Genomic DNA, 23,489 nt, shown 5'->3' on the forward strand with positions numbered 1-23,489 from the left:
TAGGGGGCTCAAGATTAATTTTGACCATCCCCGGTTGGCGCCGCACGGTAACAACAGGCTCGAGCACCGAAGAGCTATATCTCTCCCTAATGCACAGACGAAGCACCGCCATTCCCGCAATGCTCACGAGACGTGTGTGGCATCGACCTGCACGTCGAGGTGTTTCGACGTTGAGGACTCGCTTCTAGCAATCCGTGGCCAGGTTAGTGTTCGCCAAGCGAGTGAGTGAGCATCATCGAAGCGACAGGTGAATCTAGCTCTGTGAAATGACCAACTCCTCGTGGGAACTCCCTGTATGTCCAAAGAGGCTTCGGGCACTAAGTGGGAAGCACAAAGTAGAGCGACTGAGACACAGAAAGCGGGAAGACACGAACGAGTCTTTCTCCTGTCTATGCCTCAGTGACGCCACTTTGTGCATTCTAATGGCAAACTAACAGGCCCGAACTTGGACCTTAGTGAAATACATTCATTGCGGCCACGTGGATGAATAAAGCGCCTGTACGCCCTTCAAGCAGTCCTCACTCTGAATGCACCTCAATTTGAGCACACGGACATTCGAGCATTTCGCCCTTGAGCTAAATGCGACCAGCTGAGCTGGAATCAAACGCGCGCCTTCGTACTTATGTTGTCTGCTGAGTGAACATCGCGGTCGATACCACCGCTTTTCGTCGACCTAATCACGAATAATTTCCCGGCTTTCCTTATGTAAGTACAACATATTTTTTTCTTATTCTGCAGCTTCCACTTGCATCGCATTAACCGGCACTTCTCAAGGGCCTTGAGACAAATATGCTTTAGCAACAGAAGTAACAATCTGGAAGCCGTTTACTGCTTCTCAGCGAGTCCTACGCGAGACTACAGGGGCGATGGAAAGAAACGCGAACAGTGCGGCATCTACGTCTTCTGCTGTTTCTTTTCAAGCGGTTGTAACCTCGGTGGTAATAAAAAGCCACTAGTGTCATCCATCACACGACCACGCTAGCATCGTTTCCTGGTCACCAAGGTCAGATCGCGATGAAAAGAGCGCCCCGCCCTGTTCGCGTTTCTTTCCATCGCCCTGTACATATTCCATATATTGGCATACATAATACAAGGCGTTTTTTTTTTTTTTGAGGAGCTTGCTCGCCAAGCTTCTTATGCTCGCGCGTTGTCCGTCGGCGGCGTGTACACGAGTTCTCATTCATCCCGCCAAAAGTTTATAGGCGCCGCTGCGCTCTCTCCGGTGATTTCAAGAATGCTCACTAGATGGCGCGTCGCCGCTCAAGGCGGCGCACACCACCCTCGGCGCGTGCGCTTGTTAGGTGACCTTGAGGGCCGCGCCTCTCGTTTGGCGCTCCGATTGGCGCGCTTCCTATCTCTTCGCCGAAGCTCACTCAGTGAACACTCTTCGTTGCCGCTCCGCTGCATGAACACCCCAGCCAAGGCAGCAGCGCGGCGGGCTCACAACGCAGGTGCAGCTCGGGCTCGCCGCCAAGACCCTGCGGTGAGAGCCCGGGAGGCCGAAGCGAAGAGGGCTCGCCCTCAAGCAAACCCGGTGCTGCGGGCCAGCGAAGCAGAAGAGAAGCGGGCGCGCCGTCAAGTGGACCCTGCGGGGAGAGGTCGCGAACGGAAGCGCCTGCAAGAGAACCTCGAAGAAATGCGGGATGCCGCGGCTAAGCGTCCAAAGCGGTCGCTAGATGAGGTTGGCGGCACCGACGCGCGCTTCAAGCGCGATTTCCTCGACCACACGTTCGGCCACAGCTACACAACCTTGTCACGTCTATATATGATGGTAGACGAATGTGTACGAAGGACTCGCGGGTTACCCGATCATCTCCGAGCAAGCTCCTCCAACATCATTCACTTCGTGGATATGGCGGCGATTTTTTTTCCGGGCCCGACTGTACACCGAATATAGACCGCAGTGCAAATCTGATGACGCCACGCGCACGTCTGTTGTACAATCTCTTTAAAATGCCCGTCCGCAGCACGACGTCGCAACTAGCAGGTTTGAGCGCGCAGCGGGCATCTAAAAATGGCTGTATAATAGAGTCCACCGCCACGTGTTAAGTGTGGGCTGTAATTGATTTCTGGATGTTGAGGGGAGCAGTGCAGCTGACATTCAACGACGAAGAAGTAATGCGTACGGAACAATTCGCACGATTGACAACAAGGTGCGGCAGTGGTGAGGGGAATCTGAAGCAGGACGGACAGACGTTCAAAATGCAGGCGGGCAGGAAAGAAAGCGCCTGTCAACCGATGAGCTTGTTCAGCGAGTGGATCACGCAATTCGACAAAATCGCCGCGTCCCTGTTTTTACAGCAGAGCTGTCAAGGACGAGGTTTGTCGTATGTCGTAGATAGAAAATGAGCATCATCATGAACCGGCACGCGCCACCTTCGCCATCTCCTTCATCTCCTCCCTCTTCTTCTTTCTTATTAGAAGACGTGCGCTGATTTGTCCAGCGATTGATGCAATAACTTCGTAGACGACAGAACGTGTACAGAGGGAGAGAAAAACAAATAACGAGAAAAAGAAAGAGAAATTCTTGGCACAAAAAATTTTTCGCTGAGGCGAAATTCCAACCCAAATATCCACGATCCGAAGGCAAGCGTCCCAGCCACTCGGCTATCCAGGCACGCTGGCAGAGCAGAGCATAGCCTTGTTTAGTATAGTACAGCAAGGTGGTGGGAAAGGCTAGTGAGGGTTACGAGGAGGGAAATGAGGGGAAAACGAGTACACACAGACAGAGAGAGAGGATAGAAACAGAGAAAATACATAGAAAAGAAAGAGAGAAACATACAAGGCGAGAGAGCCTCCACAAAGAGAGAGAGAGATAAGAAGGAAAAGACTCAGAGAAGATAGAGGGCGAGAGACCGACTACACAGAGAGAGATAGAGAAACAAAGACATAGAGAGAAGGATCAAGAGAAAAAAGTGAGAAGAAAGGGAAACAACAGAGAGAAAGAAAGAAGCACCACAATGTAATAATAACGCAATATAGCACGCAAGCCCTGAGTGCTGGGCAGTATCGAAGATACATGTGTCTTCTATACTATCTTAGATATTTTTGGGTATCTTGTATCTGTATCGCGATACGTCTCGCAAAACAAGTATCTGTATCTGTATTTCCGCTATATTGAAGAATGTATCGTGTATCTTAAGATACAAGATACTGCGACCACACCACCACCGTGCGAAGCAATAAACGTTGGCTGAGCTCGAGCTTATTAAGCTGATACTGCTGCCACTAAGTCACCGGAATAAAACTAAAGGCAGTGACATTTAATCTTTCCGCGAGAACTTTCCCGCGAGAATAGGCGATAAGCTCCGAGCGTCCCTATATATTAGTTGAGCAGCCTTACGAGGTGGCGCTCGCGTCGTCTCGAGAGACAAGCGCGCGAACGTCTGCGCCCAGCCGAATTTTTGTTTAATCGTTTTTTTAGTTTTGTCAGTGCCATGACACTCGGCACTTAGCCACTCTCGTGTGCCGCGTACTACAATGCATGCGGCGTCTTTCGCACACATGCTGATGCCGCTGTAAAGTCATTATCGAAGTTCCTCTTGTGTGGTGCTTCGTTAAGAAGTCTGATGAATGCAAGAATGGCGGGCTGCTTTGCCTCTCGTGGCTTTCACACTTCGGGGATTTGAAAGATCTCGTGAATGTAAGTTTGCATTACATGCAATGAGATTGACTTATATGGAAATACGATTCTAACAGCTATAGCATCAACGGTACCGATGCTGGAGTTAACAGAACATGCATTCACCTAACAGACGCTATGTTGGCGTACGTCTGTTTTTTTTTTCTTTTATTCAAAGAGTTTTTAAAATCATAATTTGTTTCTTACAGAAGTTATTTGTTAGCTGTCCTTCTTTTCTATCTCGTACATTACCTATGTCTCTATATTGTTTTTTTTTTCTGCCGGTCTGCTTACTGCAATATGCATTTAACGTGCTGCCAATGTAAGCTATCTGCTTTAATAATAGTTTTAACTGTCTGCCTCATTTCTGCTTCTGTTCTACTTCAAGTGGAATATAAGTTTATATACTTATATTCCACTTGAATTTACTGTTATGTAAGGGTGCTGTTGAGAACAAATATGTGATAATGCGGGCACGCCTGGAGTATACAGTAACGATTATTCTGGTTACTGCATATGAAAAAGCAAATTTGAATTTGCATTATAGTAACGTACATTATTAGGCGCCATTTTAAATACGTTGGCAAAGATATTCGAGAAACGCTGTTATACCACATGCTCCGTTTTTCTCATGAGCGTCCCAAAGAGTCGTTCTACGCCATTTTCCTCAGGCACTGAATTTAATTGTTGTAGCTATTAGGGGTTACCCGCCGCGGTGGTCCAGTGCTTATGGCGCTTGACTGCTGTCACGAAGGTCGCGGTAGCCGGATTTCGATGGAAGGAAAAGGGTAGAGGCTCGTGTGCCTATATGTAGGTTTTAGCATCCCAGGTGGTCAAAATTTCTGGAGCCCTCCATACAGCGTCTTTCATAATCCACCGTGGTTTTTCGACGTAAAACGCAACAATTATTATTAGCTCTTGGGGGTGCTGCCTCTCTCGTGTTTCTATGCTTATTCGCGGTGTTTGATACGGAACCGCTTTTCTATTTTACTTAGATATATTTGTTTTCGTTGTATAGGCTTCCCTGAATCCTTTTACTGCTGCTAATCACCAGGTAATCGGATCTATAAGTGTCAATAATGTGAATAGCGGCGGTGTCCTGCAGCGCTTTGCTCAATAGCACAATACGTCTCAAACGTTTCTGGGCTGCCCATGTTCTTGGTGACGTACACCTGTCCGGTGATCCGTTATTGCGAAAACTGTAATATGTTTACCGGCAAGGTAGCACTCCACAGCGGTATTTGCACCGTCGTGCGGAGGCTTTTCACGGAAGTTCATATTGCCACGTGCGTTTCTTATTATCACTTTTGCTGTATTCGGTTTTCGCCCACAAAGACTGTCAGCAACGCTCAGCGCAAACCGCGCCTCATTGTTCGAGAAGCTTCGCGATTATTGTAGATCGTTTTGTTAAGGTTGCGCGCAAGACGCGAACACTCGAGCTTATTCTAAAGTTTGCGCGACAACCAGCGATAACGCTGGAATATTCGACCGCACATGTATAAATGCCGACGCGCTTCACCGCTTGTCAGTTGATCGACGGTCGATGCTCTGTTCGCCGCTATCAGTGCATACCGTGTGTATTGCTGGAAATTAACTTTCCGTTTCTCGGCCATAAGTTTGGCCAAATAAAGTTTCATCTTGGGCACCTCGCCTGCGGTCTTCGTCGACGTCATGACCACGTGACAATATGGTTACTTGGCAACCCGCTTGCTGGTCCGCAAGCAGTGCAGCGACTAGCTCCCATCAGTTACAAAAGCTTTGCGTGTTTGGACATGTCACTGATGTTCTTTATACCAGCAAGAACCGCTATCAGCGAAATGATTAAAGAGCTGTCATGTTAAAGGGACGCTAAAGAGCAAAATGATTTTTCTCATATTAGTAAAGTACTCTTTCACGCACTACGCTTGCTGCGAGAAGACGCTTAGTAAGCGAGAAAACGCGCAAAAACAAAGTGTGGGTGGCGACGCCACCTTGAAGTTTCCGCAACATTCGCCGTGATGTCACGTGTTTTGACGGCGCGTACTAGGGACACGTAGTTCCTATTCGGTGAGAATGAAGTACATTGTCTTCTGAGGGGCCCATAGGCTTAACATACCAAGTTAGCGGTAATTTTCTTGAGCCAATTGCGCCAAAATACGATAAGTACACTTTGAAATCCGTGACGTCACGCGGGAGATTTCGGCGCGAGATTTGAAAATGAAACTTTGAACTTGATTTTCTCCTCTATTATTAAACCTATGATGGCGAAATAATGACATTAGAGTTCTCAGAGCACAATTTATCGATATAAACCGATTTATTGTTTCTCTTTAGTGTCCCTTTAGGCAGCTAAAACAGCGCCAATAAGTTGTTTCGGCATGAAGTAGATATACATTGATCAAGAAGTACAAAACTTTTCAGATCCTAACACAGTTTTCATTCAAATGAAACACAACTGGTCGCAGTTAATAAATTTTCAAGCGAACATCTATGTGCATAGGCGTTTAATGCTGTGTTATATAGATGTATAATAACAAATTTGAGAATGTATCTAAGTATGTTAAGGTACAATTCGAACGTATCGTATCGGATACAATGAGTGTTGCAGTATCTTGTATCTGTATCTCAAATACTTCTTGCCTGAGTATCTTGTGTCGTATCGCGATACAATTTTAAAGTATCTTTGCCCAGCCCTGCCCGCCGTGTACCTTGCCGAGGGTTCACCAGCACACGTCGGGGTGTAGCGGCCTCCTACCCGGGCTTGAAGCCTTGGGGAGTACATGGAGGTGGAAGCCGTAGGCGACGGAGATCAGGGTAAGTTAATTCCTGTCTCTATGGGGTAGGACCGCCGCGGGCTCCGGGCTCGTTCTACTAGCGTACAAATATGCGCCGTAGTGAAAAGCTGGTAGATCCAACACACTGTGGGAAACTATTTAATGCGAAGCAGCCAGCAGAGCGCTGCATACATCGCCTTATTTCTCTTTAAGGATAATGAAGTCATTCAGTCATGACATCTAGTCCACTGTACATCCCATGTTTGTCATGCATTCATGCCTGTACCATCATTCATATAATAAAACGTATTTTCTGGTATATGCCATACATGACCTGTCATTTATGTTCGTCGCGAACTCGCCAGCTACACCAAATTTTGGATTATATCCAGTTAACGAAACGACCGCAAGCGAACCAAGACAGTGTCATGTAAATCATGCCGTACATGACATGCATGTGAAAATTTGCGTGTTAGGACATGTCACTGATGTTCTTTATACAGTCACGTCACGAAATGCCAGTTTTGGTGTACGTCAAGCAAGCGAAACAGCCGCGAGCAGACCATGAGCGGGGCACGTAAATCAAGCCCTACACGACATGCATGACATAATTTTCACATTACCAACTGCCATTTACGTTCGTCATACAGTCACGTCATGAAATACCAATTTTAGGGTATACCAAATTAGCGAAACGGCCGCTAGCGCACCATGAGCATGGCATGTAAATCGTGCCTTACACGACGTGCATGCTATCATTTTCAAGTCCGTTTTTATCAATATGTTGTCACCGTTCTTTGGTAGGTATAAACTATCAATCACCTGTGCCCTTGAGGCGGCGTCGAGGCAAGCCCTTGACGTCCCCTCATGGGAGGCCTAGGCCTGGCCACCTAAACCTGCTGGTTTCTTCTAATAAAGGTTATTCCTCCTCCCTACCTGTGGCGCATACCCGTATACCACGGCCCATGGTAATCGGGTATGTGCCATACCTGTCTGGTGGAAATTGTTCGACGACGTACGCGACAAGATTTTCGGGTTATTCATGTCATGACCAGACAGTCATATTTGTCAAGTCATATTACCCTCCCATGCCAATTTTGGTCTACACCAAGTTAAGGAGGTGATCACGAGAGCACCCAGACGTAGGCGGCTAGATAGATAGATAGATAGATAGATAGATAGATAGATAGATAGATAGATAGATAGATAGATAGATAGATAGATAGATAGATAGATAGATAGATAGATAGATAGATAGATAGATAGATAGATAGATAGATAGATAGATAGATAGATAGATAGATAGATAGATAGATAGATAGATAGACAGACAGACAGACAGACAGACAGACAGACAGACAGCAGCCGCTGACAGAGTGAGTTTTATGCTGGACGTGACAGGTCAGTTCAGTAGCCTCAAAACATTACAGCAGCGGTTTCATTGCTTTCTGCAACAATTAAGAACTTGTGTTGGTCTAGTTGGAAACTCGTCATATTTAAGAAACCTGGGCGCAATTTGGCGCTCTCTTATTCACGCACACATTCACACACGCATACACCCACGAACACATCCCACAACTTTGATGCGCTGCAACTTTGATGCGCTGTACCATGGTCCAGGATCAAGCCAACCATGACAGCATTTCCGTTGAGGTGAGCTAAAGTTACATGTAGTTCAAGCCTTTTATCTTAAGACGGGACGTGGCACAGGAGATGCTTGATATAGTAGTGAATGTACTCGGCGGCATTGGTCATTTCAAGCTTGAATGAATGTGCATTGGTAAACGCTACGTCCAGGCACAGATGATACCTCAATGTTTCTTTGCCCCTGCAAATACCAGGTAGCAGCTGCTGCTGCAGCGATGGGAAAGCGAATGAAGCCGATGGTGAATGAACTCAAAAGTGCGCCACTTCTGCACTGCCTTACTGTGTGCCACACTGTACGCGTTGACCCGCAACAAATCCAAACAAACTTTCTTTTTTCGTGTTGTTTCCTGGCGGCATCATCGTCGAGGTTGTTGCCAACGGTACCGAAATGACTTGGCAGTCACTGAAACACGACGTTTCATCCTTTTCGATCGCATGTTGATGCATTTCTTGGGTCTCTGACACAATTTGTTCGTAGGATACGCGACGGAGGGCTGACCACAGATATTGTAGGGCCGCTTTGGAGTCACAGAGCATTGTCATGAATAAAGGGGGCGTGAATAACATGGCACACAAGAAAAGGTGGACACCGGACGACGCGCTACTAGCAACTGACTTCTTTATTCAGGAAAAAAGATATTCATAACGTAATTAGACTAGATAAACCCAACGAATAGACATAAAATGATTACAAAAACTAGCGCTCAGCATGATTAACTCATGTGCCGTTCTGTGTGCTTTGCAGTTTTTAGATGTTACCTTGTTTTTTAATAGAGTTGACCATGTTTGCCGGGAATTTTCGCCAAGGTCCGAGAAAGGTCTATTACCATATGATTCATCACACAGTAAGCTCGTAAAAAGAGCTATTGCTATTTCCTGCCTTAGTTCATCGTTGAAAAAATCGTGTGTGCATAACACAGAGCATAGCTTCCGCAAGCAAGTGACTCGCCTGCTCAGCTCGGGTTACCCTGACAGTCTGCTAGTTGCGGTGGGTGGCACGTTGTTACAGAAGTTAAAGCGGACAAGTGCCGCCAAGACCCAGGAAAAAAGGAAAACAGAAAGAAATGTTGTCATGCCGTATGTGCGCTCTGTGTGGCACAATCTGAAGAAGATTGGTCGCAAGCACGGGGTTGACGTCGTGCTCCCATCCCCCTGCAAACTGGCCAAGCTGTGCTCCATGGTTAAAAATCATGGGAAGGGAAAGATGAACAAGAAAGGTTGCACAAAAATGCCCCCACCTCCCCGAAGGCAATCGTGAGGAAATGCGAATGCATTTCTTGCGCGAGAGTACACGGCGTAGTAATTTTAATGGCGTAAAGCTGGACACATCGACGCGCTCAAGTGTCTCCCTTTTGGGCGCCTCTTTCAACGAACGCTTCCTACGTGCATTCGTAATCACCTCAAGGATGTTGCCACCGCCTTCAATGCAGCACAAACGCATTTAGAACGCGCTGTTTTCAGGCTGTGCCAAGGCAGCACAAACGCTACAAACGCGTTTCAAACGCACTGCATTGAGGCGGTGGCGCAGGGAGGAGAGAGAGCGAACGGCGAGAGAAGGAGCGGCGAAGCACTGTACCTACCCTCTCCTACACTCTCTCCACGCGCGCGGGAGCTCCGCCGACCTCCCGCGATGCGAGCGCCCTCACACGCCAGAGCGCGCTCCTCCTCTCCGCTCACTCTCCGCTACTCCGCCCGCACCACCTGCTCCGGTTGCTAGGGGCGAGGATAAGCGCGCGCGCCCGCATCTGTTGCTATGGGAGAGGGAGTGAGAGCGGAGAGGCGCGGACACCGACCGACGCCTGACATAGCCCGACTAAGAAATGCATTCGCATTTAAAAAACATGCCATGCAATTTGTCCCCTGTACCGGGGAGGTCGTGTACAGAATTCGTTGAGCTGCGGAAAAGTATACATCGGCCAGACGGGCCGATGTCTAAATGATCGACTCAGAGAACATGCTTCGTCTTTGAAGGTTCTCGCAGGTGGCACGCTCTTGTCTCTTCATTGCAAAGATTGCGGGTGTTCCGCTGTTCGCAGGCACTAATGTTCTTTGCAATTCAAAACACAGACTGGCCAGGGAGATCACGTAAGCTGGGCAGATTAAAGTAAACTCAACCACGTGCATCAGTGTCGCCTCGGTAGCGTTGAACGATAGGGACATAGGCTATCTAAATAGTTAAAGCGCGGAACATATCAGTTCGGATAAGTAACCTTTATGTTGGCCTTGTCTTTCTAGTGACAAGGTGGGTGCACATGCGCGATTCTGTGCTCTCGTGTGAGAAAAAAAGTTTCCAATAAACTGCAGTTGTAAGTTGAGCGTCTGTCCTGTCAAGTTCTTTGTTTCTGTTCCTGCTGTTTTCCGCTCATACAATCTACAATACGTTCTGTCTCCATCTTTTCTCGTGTACCGTATTATTCGCACCCCTTTTTCATCATCAACCAACACCAACTCGCCCAACTTTTTATTATACTCAGTATTACCAATCAATTAGCCCGTTTTTGCTCATGTATTTGGCCGCACCTCGAAGGACAAGAAGCCGTGGACGAGTCAATGTTCTAATTTCACAAATATTATATCTGAGTTGGACGTGTCGTTATGGACTGACCACTGCGCCAGTGGAGCTGGTGCGATTCGTATAGCCATCCGTGTAGACATGAATTCGGTCAACAGAGTAGGTACGCAAAAAGTCCAGAGCGACTTGCATCAAAGCCAGAGTAGGAAGGTAACTTTTTCCGATTCCTGGGACGGACAGGTGTACTTCGAGCTGCACCACAAGGCTGGTGGTGAACGTACCGAGGGTGTGAAGCCCGACGGCAGTAGGGGGCACTGAACACCGACTACTTTGGCGAACGACGCTTGTGGTCGTTGTGCTGGCATGCACGCGAGATTCCATTAGTGAAATGTGGCAAGTATGCCCCCTCAGCGTCTTGGCTGTGACGTATGTTGATCCGATTGTCTTCGAGCCAATATAACTGTCCCAGCTGTTGAGGCGCTTCGCAGAAGGCCGAGGCAACGGCATAGTACCTGTGCTTCGGCGCTCTCAAGTGCTCGGAGATTAGATTTGCAAGTTTTGGAGAAAATCGTGAAACAAGAGGGCTCAAGAGGTGCATTATTTGCGTAATTACGGTGATCTAGAGCCTGGAAAAGATGGTAATCTGGCACAGTGCTGACAGTGGACTCGGTGCCTGACATACTTGTGAAGTTGTGGCCCTAGAACTTTGTGAGGGAAAGCCGTACTATATATAAACCTGTGCCAGAAAAAGCAATTGAGGACTCTTCATTCAGTAGGAGTAGTAATGTGCCTATTAGTTGCAATACCAGCAAAGTTAGGGATGTTGCTTGGCAGCTCGTATTTCAGCAGGTAGGCACACAAAGCTACGAGGAACGAAGTGTAAGTGGGGTCAACTGAGACACGTTGCATAGTTCAAACTTTATCAACCTTTTAGGTGTGAAGCATGCGCAAATTTGGTTGGGGTTGTTGTTTACATTTATTAATACTCATTAAATACAAGCATGTATCAAACTTTGCGTTAATCACTATTATTCATGACATGTTCTCTCTTACTTCTGCAGGACGCTTTTCACGTTTAAAAGAGGCCATGACTTTACCCTTCAGAGCTGGATTACAGCATGAGTCCATTCATTTTCAAGTATGGCTAATTTCTTTTGAAGCAAAGCTCGGCAGAAAAAATATGTTCGACCGCGTGATGTGAGTGAATCCATGCGCGCTTTTCCACGCCAGTGGTGCACTACGTTTCGTCGTTTGTCGAAGGAAATCAGAGCGTCGCTTTCAAACTGTCAACCGCAAATGAAGCAGGAAAACGAACAACCATAACCTGCCGTCCTCCCCAGCATAACAAGTTCCCGACATCGCCCGTCGGTGCAATCACCCTCGAGCTCGGGCGGCTGCATCTTTTTTTAGGAGCGAAGCTCCTTAGTCCCGCACTTCTCCGCGCCGTCGAAGCTCCCTTCTCTTGAGCATCGCTTTAGGTTGCAGAGGCCGGTGATGTAAGAAGAAATGTTTAGGCCTTGAGCGGTTTGGTTTTAGCGCACCAGAAATTCAAGGTTAAAAGAAACTCTGTGCACAACTGGTTATAATGCTCGTCTTTACTCTCACCACCTTTATCGTGGATTGTGAAATGACATCCACCATTCTAGCGCACTACGGTGGCTTTGTCGAAGGTAGTAGCAGACGGTCTCCACCCCCACCCCCCCTTCAGCGCCGGCTTAACAAGATAATGAAACGCTGCGCGTGCCGAACGCCGCGCGCGGCGTTTTGTCGCCGCCGTCGAAGGTCCCCGTCGCATCACCACTCGTACCCCTGTCGCACCTGTCTGCCTCTCCCTGCGCTGTGTGCGCCGCACACTCACTCGCTCAGTAGTTCCCGCCCCGGAGCGCCACAGACGCTCTCTCCCCACCCTACCGCCTTCATGAAAGCCAGCAGCCAGATCCGGCGCATAGTCGTTGGCGTCCCATTTCTAAGGAGCTTCGCTCATCGGTTGTATTCGTACACGGAACTGCTGTTTTTACAGCGAAAGCTGTTATGAGATCACAACAAGGGCCGTTTTTGGCGCCGTAGTTGTCCGCCGCCGCCTCCGGTGTCTGTAACCACTATCGCGCAAAAGAAGAAACTAAATAAGAAAAAATATTCGGGATGGAACGGGGTTCGAACCTGGGCCGTCTGCGTGGCAGCCCAGTGTTCTCCCTCAGAGCCATGCCGGTGCTTGACACTGCTTTGCAAAAAGACCTTATACAGGCTTCATCTCGCGAAGAAACCACATTAACATATGTAATGTAGTGTGGTAGAAGAGTAAAATAACAACCAGGCGTCACACAACGCGAATTCTGTAACCAGGCTTCACACAATGCAAATTGCGCAATGCGTGGGTAGTTGAATGCTTGCAACCCATAAAAAAGGCCTCTGCCATAATTCTTCATCGTCATCAGCCACAGCATCAACAAAGTGAACATTTTGTCTTACAGGTGTTTAGCGCGTACCACGGTTCTCCGCAGAATGACGAAAAATTGCATAATGGCTGTTTCTCTACCTCACAAAAATTATGATGGTTTATAGCGTAGTGGGTTCCTCGCAAGTGCACTTCTACTGGTTGCCAAGGAAGCCCATAAGGCTCCCATGATCCATTTCCTCAGGGTCTCAATAAGGTTATTCCCTCTCTCTCTCGCTTTGCGTTTCTCCTGTTATAAAGCGTGGTGGGACAGTTAAGTAACGACCGGGCGTCACACAATATGAATTACGTAACTAGTGGGTCGTTTAAAGCTTCCAACCCATTACAAAGGACTCAGCCATAATTCTTCATCGTCATCAACCGTCGCATCAACAAAATGCACATAATGCCTTACAGATGGTACCACGCTCCTTCGCAGAATAACGAATAATGTCGTGGTGGGTGCTTCCCAACTTCCCAAAAATTATGATTTGTGGCGTAGTGGGTACGTTGCTGATGTAAGTCGCGGCCACTGTTGGAGGGAACGCGGCACGCGCGGCCGCTCTCTTCGCGCTACCAAGCGGGCGCCGCGCGAAGTATTGCGGCGCAAGCGCATAATCAGCGCCAGAGGCGGAGTTGGCTGCGCGTCGTCTGCTACGGTGCCGCCCACTTCGCCGCATGCGCTCTGTTTCAAGATACTGTAGCTATAGAGCTCGACTGAAAGTATTTCAACTGGGTTATCTGGGCGCGCCGTTCATGCTAGACCTAGTATTCGGCTTCGAATTTCAGACATTCGGTTTCGTCGCAAAATGAAGTAGGTCGCTGAAATTTCACTTGGTTACAAAAGGAAATAGAGCACGTGGCATAAGATTAAAAGCGTGTGCCTTTGACGCTTCACATGTCAAACAGCGCATTTAGGCGACGAAAGTTACGCCCACATTTGATAAACCTCTGCTCGTTATGAGTTTAAAAGGGGCTGCATGTGTTCTTAGTGTGGCATTTCGTCAAAGCAATACCTTCCGGCATGGCCAGAGTTCCTGAGAATGAGCGCTGGGAAATCGTCGAGCTGTATTTCAAGGGTAGGTCGCAGCGAAAAATCGCCGAAGCGGCGGGAAGAACGCTCAAGACAGTCAACAGGATCGTAAGAGCATTTAAGTCTTGCCGCCGGATCAAGGATGCTCCGCGGAAGCCGAGGTCTCAAGTTACGACTGCACAAGAGGATGCTTGGATCGATGCGGCAGCAGCCGTGAAGCCAGGTGTCTCTGCTTAGCAAATCGAAAATACCCTCGACTTGAGAGCATTCGTGACAACGGTCAAGCGACGCCTCCGGGAAGCGACGCCCTGGATTAATTTTGACCACCTAGGAATCATTAACGTGCACCAAAATCGTTTAGAAGAACGCAATGACGACTTATGAGACTGCGGTTAATAGTAAAGGCATTTCAAACACTGCACGTTTAAACATAGCTTGAACAAGTTCGTAACGGCTTCAGCTATCTGTACGTTTCGTTATTTTATGCGTTCACAATCGGTAGTCTAGACACCCAAATGTTCTTTTCTTTTTTTCCTTGATGCAGGTACCAGCCAAAGTTCTTACATAGAGTCTCGAAAAGCGGAAGGTCAACTGTAAGTGTCTGGGGCATGATCACAAAAGACAGTCTCGGACCTCTTGTGAGAATCGACGGCAAGTTCACAGCGATCAAGTACTGCGAAATTTTGACCACAGTGGCCCATCGCGAACTTGCAAAGGTGCACTTCTCCGGAGCTGATCCTGTATTCCAACACGACCGTTCGCCTGTGCACACTTCGAAGAAAGTCCAAGCCCTACATCGCCAGCTCAACATCGCCGTTTTAGAGTCGCCGCCCCAGTCACTAGACTTCAATATTATTGAAAATATTTGGGGCCAAATGAAAGCGGCACTCCCATCCAAACCTCTCCATGGAATGTCAAGAGACAGCCTTTGGAGAGAAGTCCACGCTAAATGGGAACGCCTTAAGCTGGATGCCACCCTTGTGGATTTGTTATACAGTTCCCTGCCACGTAGGATGGCTGCCGCTATTGCCTCCGGGGGAGATGCAACCAGGTACTAAAATTCGCCTTCGTCATTGGTTCGGACATTGCACCCTGCTGCCTCGATTGTCTCCGAAAGGAAGGAGACCATCATCTAAGCTTCATTTGCAGCCGTGGTCTTGGCTTCACCGTATATATAGTAAATCTGAAGGACAGATTTGTCAATATGTCTTGTTTGTGGTGTGATTTTTTACTTCCTTTGCATGCCAATTCTGAAACCCACCCTCTGTGATGAAAGGGAACTTTTAGAAGTAAAAGGCGCAGTTAATATTTTAGGCGTACAGCATGCCTGCGCGCTTTCATAACTGATTTAGAATAGAGTATCTGTTGACGTACCATTGCTGCAGGGTTTGTGTATTCCAAAGCACGCGCGCAATCTAGGTTTCGCCGCTCGAGGCGAAGTGGGAGGCACCGTAGCAGACGACGCGCAGCTAACTCCGCCTGTGGCGCTGATTGCGCTTGCGCCGCAATAGTTCGCACGGCGCCCGTCGTGGCGCTCCGCGGAGCGCGGTCAACCGCTCCGTGTTCCCTCTAAAGCCCGAACCACACGTACGCTAGGGTGCATAGAGTTAATATACTGACTCTAGAGGAAAAGCTCCCCATAGGGCCCATGCATTGGAACCTATAACCGCATGGGTTCCGCCATGATGGAACAAAACGATCGTTGCCAGCGTTGCCAGACCCTGAGACGCTCGCTATATTTGACGGTGGTAATCAGTTTTAATCTACCAACCTAAGCCAGCTACGCCCTGTTCAGAGAACATCAGCTGTGTTTTGATGCGTGAAGCCGTGTGTTAGTGTACGGTTGTCTGTGCAGCTGGTCCGGTTGATAACAGTTAAAATTTCCACCTGTTTGTGCATGGTTTTTACTAGGCACTCCCTACCAAAGTTTCTCCGTTCGCTGGCACAAAGGTCACTCGACAGATTCGCAGCTCGAAGCAAAGTCCGTAGGCCGTGGTCACGCGCTGATTTGACTTGCAATGACGAGACACCTGTATCAACGTTCTTTTTCAGCTCATTGCTGCCGTACTTCAGCGCAGAGAGCCGTAAAGCAGAACAATGTCGATTGCAGCATGCAGCGGCGAATGTGGGTGAGACATCTCCCGAAAGCTTCAATCGAAACTAAAGTTACACGGCCCACGAAGCTTTATCGCCGTTAAAAAGTATAAAAAAATCGGTTGCGACTAGTTCGTACATTCAGGGCTTGTCTCACCTCTTCTTTGCCGTCCGTCCTGGTTTGCACTGATGCACTGAAGTTTCCAGCTCGAAAGAAAAAAAAAGGGCTGTCACATGAAGTCGAGTGGTATGCGGCGACAGAAGACGCACACAATGGGACACTATGACAACTACGAGATACACGTCGCGAACGAAGTTTCAGGGGCTTTGACACGACGCGCAAACCGGCGCAATCGGCCGCAAGCACACACTCCCGTACTCGCGAGTGTTGATATGGTGGTGCCATCTAGTTAACCCGCCTGCAAACGCTCCTTTCCGCGCGCAGTAAATTTCATAAATAGCCGTCGTATTCTTTCGTAGAAGTATTCAAAATAAACACAAAACAATATCCGCAAGTTTTAATTGTGCAGGTGCTTCTTTAGGATTGATATGTGATGGCAAGAATGGACAACGTTCCAAGATGTCAGCGTTTCTTGTGGTATAGGTCTCGCGGCCCAGCTTTTCCTCTAGAGTCAGTATATTACTCTATGCTAGGGTGCCTTGATGCCCGCGCGCTCCGCTGAGGGTGAGGACAGGCGCGTCGTCTGCTACGGCGGCCGCCATTTCGAATCCCGCCGCAGCTCGGCAGCATGCGAAACGCGCTACACAAAGCGCTTGCGGTGCGCGGATACGTCCGGAAATAAGTGCACGCTAGTGAGCTTTCTCTTTTTTACCTTTTTGAGCTTGGGCAGCTTTTATTGCTGTTGTTGCCTAAACGTTTATTAAAGGGACCGACAACTGATTTTTCTCGACCCAGCTCTTTACGGCGCGACAGGAAGCTTACCCTTCGTAGCGTTTGTAGCTGCAATGGTTTATCCTAAAAGCACGTAGTTATTTTATAAGCAGTATTTTTCGATCTGAAAGGCTCCAAACACGAATGAAGGCTTGCTCCAGCAACGCTGAGAATTCATAGCAATGCCGCTAGCCCTTGTGAAAGCTGTCGTTGTTCTGCTTTCGCAGGATTTACTGTAGATATGGTTAACCACCTTTATTTTGAGCTTTCCAGCCATTTTAAAATAGCAAGCTCTTACAATGAGATGATGTGGCTTTATACACCTTCTCGGTATTTGTACAGCGTTGTGCGCGCCTGCGACCAAGGTTGCCTGCGCCTGTGTCATGGATGGCTTTTTGCGGCATGGGACCATTACGCCAAGCGAAAGCAGCGCCACTTTGATGAATAAAACTAAAGCAGGCCTATATGTACATTTTTATGGAGTAATATCTTGTAATATAAAGAAATGAAGAATATTTCAGTACTAACAGAAAAGTCATCGAACGCATACACCAATCAATGGTCACGTGACCGGCTTCATCGGACCGCGTATGATTTTGCCGCCAGAGGCGCCGAAGGTCATTTTTCGCGACTTTCAATGAAGAAATAAAAATATAAATCCGCCTCTCACGAGATAAACAGGGTTGGTTTGAGTCAATGCGACGGACAATCTTTCCATCAGTGCAGTTATCTCATTTCATGTACTGGGCAGTTGTCGGTTCCTTTAAAAAAGCATGTAATTCATGTAAGCTGACGGCCTGTGCATGTGTTATGCGCTAGAGGTAGACGTAGACTCTGTTATGTTGAAAACGAATCCTCTTGAGAAGCTTTTAGCGCAAACTAGGACAGGGACACAGAGGGAGGGAACACAACTCTCTCAACAACAAACGAATCCTCTTCCTTACGCCGTAAACGACAGTCTAAAGCCTTACTTATTTTCTCGTAAGCTCTGCATTCCAAATACACAAATAATCGTTTAAAGTATTGGTATACATGTCAGCAGCAGCAGTATATAGATATCTGAACACACAATTTAGTGTTGCGAAGCTACCTAAGCGCGATTAAGCTGGCTCATTTTGCTAAGTTTGCAAGCAATTTACATCGTTTATTATAAATGGCATCGTACATATTGTACACAGAATAAAGGGCCGAGGGGCAGTATGGTGCGAATATCCTGCAAAAATGAAACGAAAGCTTCTTTATCATTATTTTTGCTGACATTTCTTGCTCACAATCTGTAGCCGCTACTGTATCGGCACTCGAGTTGCACCTTGAGTCCTTATCAAAACGAAGAATACGTTGTTGAGTAGTATGCCGTCAAACATTGCATGCGCGCAGTATCAGTGCGTTTTTTCTTCTTCTTTTTGTATCTGTAGTTTCTTTTTCTGTATCTGCAGGTTTTCTCGCATGCCCAATTGCATGCACATATTATTGAGTGTTTCCAATACTGTTTTACACTCTGTGCGGCAGATGCACGGCGTCGTTTAATTGTCTCTTTTATTAATAAGAATATCTGGGGTTTTACTTGCCAGAACAATGATACGATTATGAGGCAGGCCGCAGTGGAGGGCTCCATGAATTTTGACCATCTGGCGTTCTTTAACCTGCACTGACATCGCACAGTACACGGGCCTCTATCATTTCATCATCATCATCATCATCATATCATCATCATCATCATCATCATCAGCCTGTCTACGCCCACTGCAGGGCAAAGGCCTCTCCCATGTTCCGCCAATCAACCCGGTCCTGTGCTTTCTGCTGCCACGTTATACCTGCAAACTTCTTAATCTCATCTACCCACCTAATTTTTTGTCTCCCCCTCACGCGTTTGCCATCTCTTGGAATCCAGTCAGTTACCCTTAATGACCACCGGTTATCCTGCCGACGTGCTACGTGCCCGGCTCATATCCATTTCTTCTTCTTGATTTCAACTATGATGTCCTTAACTCCCGTTTGTTCCCTGACCCACTCTGTTCTCTTCCTGTCTCTTAAGGTTACACCTATCATTTTCCTTTCCATCGCTCGCTGCGTCGTCCTCAATTTAAGTTGAACCCTCTTTGTAAGTCTCCAGGTTTCTGCTCCGTAGGTAAGTACCGGTAAGATGCAGCTGTTATATACCTTCCTCTTGAGGGATAGTGGTAGATTACCATTCATGATTTGATATTGCTTGCCGAATGAGCCCCAACCCATCCTTATTCTTCTAGTTATTTCACTCATGGTTCGGCTCCGCGGTTACTACCTGTCCTAAGTAGACGTACTCCTTTACAACTTCCAGTGTCTCGCCACCTATCGCAAAGCGCTGTTCTCTGCCAAGATTGTTCCACATTACTTTAGTTTTATGCATATTAATTTTCAGACCTACTCTTCTACTTTCCCTATCCAGTTCAGTAATCATGAGCTGTAATTCGTCTCCCGCGTTACTCATCAATGCAATGTCATCAGCGAATCGTAGGTTACTGAGATACTCTCCATTAACTCTTATCCCTAACTCTTCCCAATCTAGGGCCCTGAAAACCTCCTGTAAACACGCGGTGAATAACATTGGAGAGATCGTGTCTCCCTGCCGTACGCCCTTCTTTATTGGGATTCTGTCGCTTTCTTTATGGAGGACTATAGTGGCTGTGGATCCGCTGTAGATTTCTTCCATTACGTTTATATAGGCTTCGTCGATGCCTTGATTCCGCAGTGCCTGCATGACTGCTGATGTCTCCACCGAATCAAATGCCTTCTCGTAATCTATGAAGGCTATGTATAGGGGTTGGTTGTATTCCGCGCATTTCTCTATCACCTGATTGATAGTATGAATATGGTCTATTGTTGAGAATCCTGTGCGAAATCCTGCCTGGTCCCTTGGTTGATTGAACTCTAATGTCGTATTAATTCTGTTAGCAATTACTTTTGTAATAGCTTGTAGACAACGGACAGTAAGCTTATGGGCCTGTAATTTTTCAGGTCATTGACGTCCCCTTTCTTATGGATCAAGATGATGTTGGCATTCTTCCAAGATTCTGGTATCCTCCCCGTCGAGAGGCACTTCGTATACAGGGTGGCCACTTTCTCTAACATAATCTCTCCACCGTCTTTCAACAGGTCTGATGTTACCTGATCCTCACCAGCTGCTTTGCCGCTTTGCATTCCCTTTAGGGCTTTCTTTACTTCTCCTGTCAATACTGGTGGGATGTCAGATTCCTCTGCGCTATTACTACTTCTTACGTTATCATCCTGAATGCCTCGGCTGCTGTACAGATCTCTGTAGAACTCTTCCGCTACCTCAACTATTCTATCCATATTGTTTGTGACCTTGCCTTCCTTGTCCCTTAATGCATACATCTGATTTTTGCCTATGCACAGTTTTGTCTTCATAGCTTTGAGGCTTCTTCCGTTCTTTAGAGCATGCTCAATTCTCTCCATATTATACTTTCTTATGTCGGCTACTTTACGCCTATTGATTAACTTCGAAAGCTCCGCCAGCTCTATTTTGTCTGTTGCATTTGAGGCTTTCATAGCTTGACGTTTCTTAATGAGGTTTTTCGTCTCTTGGGATAGCTTACCAGTGTCCTGTCTAACGACTGTACCCCCGACTTCCACTGCACACTCCTTGATGATTTTAGTCAGATTATCATTTATTGCGTCAACGCTAAGGTCGGTTTCCTCAGTTAAAGCCGCTACATATTCTGAAGCGAAACTCTGAATTCCTGAACTTTCCCTCTCCGAGCTAGTTCATTAATCGGCTTCTTGCGTATCAGTTTCTGCCGTTCCTTCCGCACGTCAAGTTGAATTCTAGATCTTACCATTCTATGGTCACTGCATCGGATCTTGTTAACTACTTCCACATCCTGTACAATGCCCGGGTGGCCGCACATTACGAAGTCTATTTCATTTTTAGTTTCGCCATTAGGACTCCTCCACGTCCAATTACGAGTAGCCCGTTTTCTGTAGAAGGTATTCAAGATGCGTAAATTATTGCGTTATGCAAACTCTACTAGTAACTCCCCTCTGGCGTTTCTAGAGGCCGATGCCATATTCCCCTACTGCATGATCTCCAGCCTGCTTCTTGCCTACCTTTGCATTAAAGTCGCCCATCAGTACAGTATACTGTGTCTTTACCTTACTCACTGCTGATTCTACGTCTTCATAGAAGCGTTCAACCATTTGATCATCATGGCTGGATGTAGGCGCGTAGGCCTGTACCACCTTCATCTTGTACCTCTTATTAAACTTATTTACGATACATATCACCCTCTCATTAATGCTATAGTATTCCTCTATATTGCCAGCTATATCTTTATGAATAAGGAACCCCACTCCTTGTTCTCTTCTGTCAACTAAGCCACGATAGCATAGGACGTGTCCGTTCTTCAGCACTGTATAAGCCTCCTGTGGCCTCCTAACCTCACTGAGCCCTATTACATCCCATTTAACACCCTCTAATTCCTCGAATAGTACAGCTAGACTCGCCTCACTAGATAAAGTTCTAGCGTTATACGTAGCCAAATTCAGATTCCAATGGCGGCCTGTCCGTACCCAGAGATTCTTAGCACTCTCTGCTGCGTCGCAGGTCTGACCGCCGCCTTGGTCAGTTGCTTCGCAGCCGCTGGGGACTGAGGGCCGAGGGTTAATTGGTGTATTCATGTGGGAGGTAGTGGCCAAGTACTACACCAGGGTGGCCAATCCTGCTCTGGTGAGGGAGTGCATTGCTGACTGTGGTCGCCAGTGAGGCTGCACCCCAGGCCTTTTTACACAGTTCCATCATCACGCGGATTTTTTTTTAATCCGGTTGGGAATTGTCCGGCACCGGGATTCGAACCACGGACCTCTTGCATGCGAAGCTGATGCTCTACCACTACGTATTTCGCCTCCACCTAAATGCGACCGCCGCGGCCGGGATCGAACCCGTGACTTTCGGGTCAGCAGCCGAGCTCCGCCACCACTATACTACTGTGGCGGACGTATTTTTTAAGGCGAAAGCCTTAAATGCCTCATCAAACGCGAAGTTTGACCGCCGGCGTCCCGCGTCTACGGCATCAGCGTACCACGACGTTGTGGACGAGGGATGCAAAAAATCATCGTCACGTGATGACGTCACGATATCACGTCATCATGGCTTCACAAATTTTGGTCGTGACGTCATATGATGCCGTTATCACATGACATCGTAGTTTGGTCAAAAGTGGGCAGATCACGGAGGCAGTGCAAAACCAGGTGAGGTGCCTCCGATCTTGGAGAGAATGGAAAACCACGCTTCGTGCGCAAAAAACTGAGAAGAAGATGGCTTTCGCTTTCGAGCCGTCTTAAGCGAACGCATAAGGGAGCCTGTGAGTTTTTATTTCATTAACTGGTTTTCCATGACGTACTCATTGTACAACTTGACTTTGTTTCTTGTATTTTTTTACTGACATAGCGTGTCTACTGTACACAATGCTTCCCCGTCTTCTTGTTGTTTTCATGCGTCTTCTTTGTATAGACGCTTCGCGAGAACTGTTTTATGCGTATTCCTGTACGAGCCTTCAGGGCTTACACGATTAATAAATAAATTATGCTTGCTCAAAGAAATGAAATACTGAATGTGTGTGTGTGTGTGTGTGTGTGTGTGTGTGTGTGTGTGTGTGTGTGTGTGTGTGTGTGTGTGTGTGTGTGTGTGTGTGTGTGTGTGTGTGTGTGTGTGTGTGTGTGTGTGTGTGGTGTGTGTGTGTGTGTGTGTGTGTGTGTGTGTGTGTGGTGTGTGTGTGTGTGTGTGTGTGTCTGTGTGTGTGTGCGCGCGCGCGTGTGTGTGCGTGTGTGTGTGCGTGGGTGCGTTATTATCCAGTGTACAGGCCATTTATTTGTGCGCATTAATACTGCGCCGACAGAAAGCAATTACACAAATAAAACGCAAATTACACAATAAAACACAACTGCGACTAGCCGATTCACAGTGATCGTAAATGATTAAAAAAAACAGGAACTGCGGAATTATTTAGACAGGACAAAAATGTGACCTTGAAACACAGAAACAGGGAAGGATAAAAAACATTTAACTGTACACATATATACATGGAATCAGACCAGCACAGAAGGCGTACTTGAAACACGGAAAGAAATATAAAAAAATACACCATTTCCCGCTAAAGGGGACCATGAGGCGATGCGAAGCCGGAGCACTTGCGCGATCGCGTTCCGTTGGCGTTCGTTGGGCATGGTACCGACCTCGAGTCGTGGAACGCGAAGAGGAACGCTACGCGCGTCGTGTCTTCCCTCTAGCCTGGCCGTTAATTCTCACAGGGCGAGCGGTGAACGCGGTCGACAGGCGCGCGAGAGGGGGGCAGCGTAGGAGAGGAGAGAGAGGGGGAGAGGACGCGCATGCGCTGGCGCTCATCGCGGCGTTGCGCAGGAGACAATTTCGGCATGTATAGCCCACGTTTCAGAGGAGGAGTGGAGAGGGGAAGGGAAGAGCGGAAGTGGAAAGGGGAAGTGGAGAGGG

At 47.5% G+C, this 23,489-nt stretch overlaps 1 protein-coding gene and 1 pseudogene across 1 annotated transcript in view; one reads left to right on the forward strand and one right to left on the reverse strand.

Moving 5' to 3' along the window:
- LOC119376902 (dual oxidase maturation factor 1-like) overlaps positions 1-6,383 on the reverse strand; it is a 46,789-nt pseudogene extending 40,406 nt beyond the window's left edge.
- LOC119376903 (uncharacterized) overlaps positions 6,382-23,489 on the forward strand; it is a 34,279-nt gene continuing 17,171 nt past the window's right edge. The window contains exon 1 of the mRNA XM_037646573.2: positions 6,382-6,415. Within this exon, the coding sequence (XP_037502501.1) occupies positions 6,382-6,415 (34 nt within the window). The remainder of the gene's footprint in view (positions 6,416-23,489) is intronic.

The sequence above is a fragment of the Rhipicephalus sanguineus genome, unplaced genomic scaffold (assembly GCF_013339695.2).
Source record: "Rhipicephalus sanguineus isolate Rsan-2018 unplaced genomic scaffold, BIME_Rsan_1.4 Seq271, whole genome shotgun sequence".
NCBI lineage: Eukaryota > Metazoa > Arthropoda > Arachnida > Ixodida > Ixodidae > Rhipicephalus > Rhipicephalus sanguineus.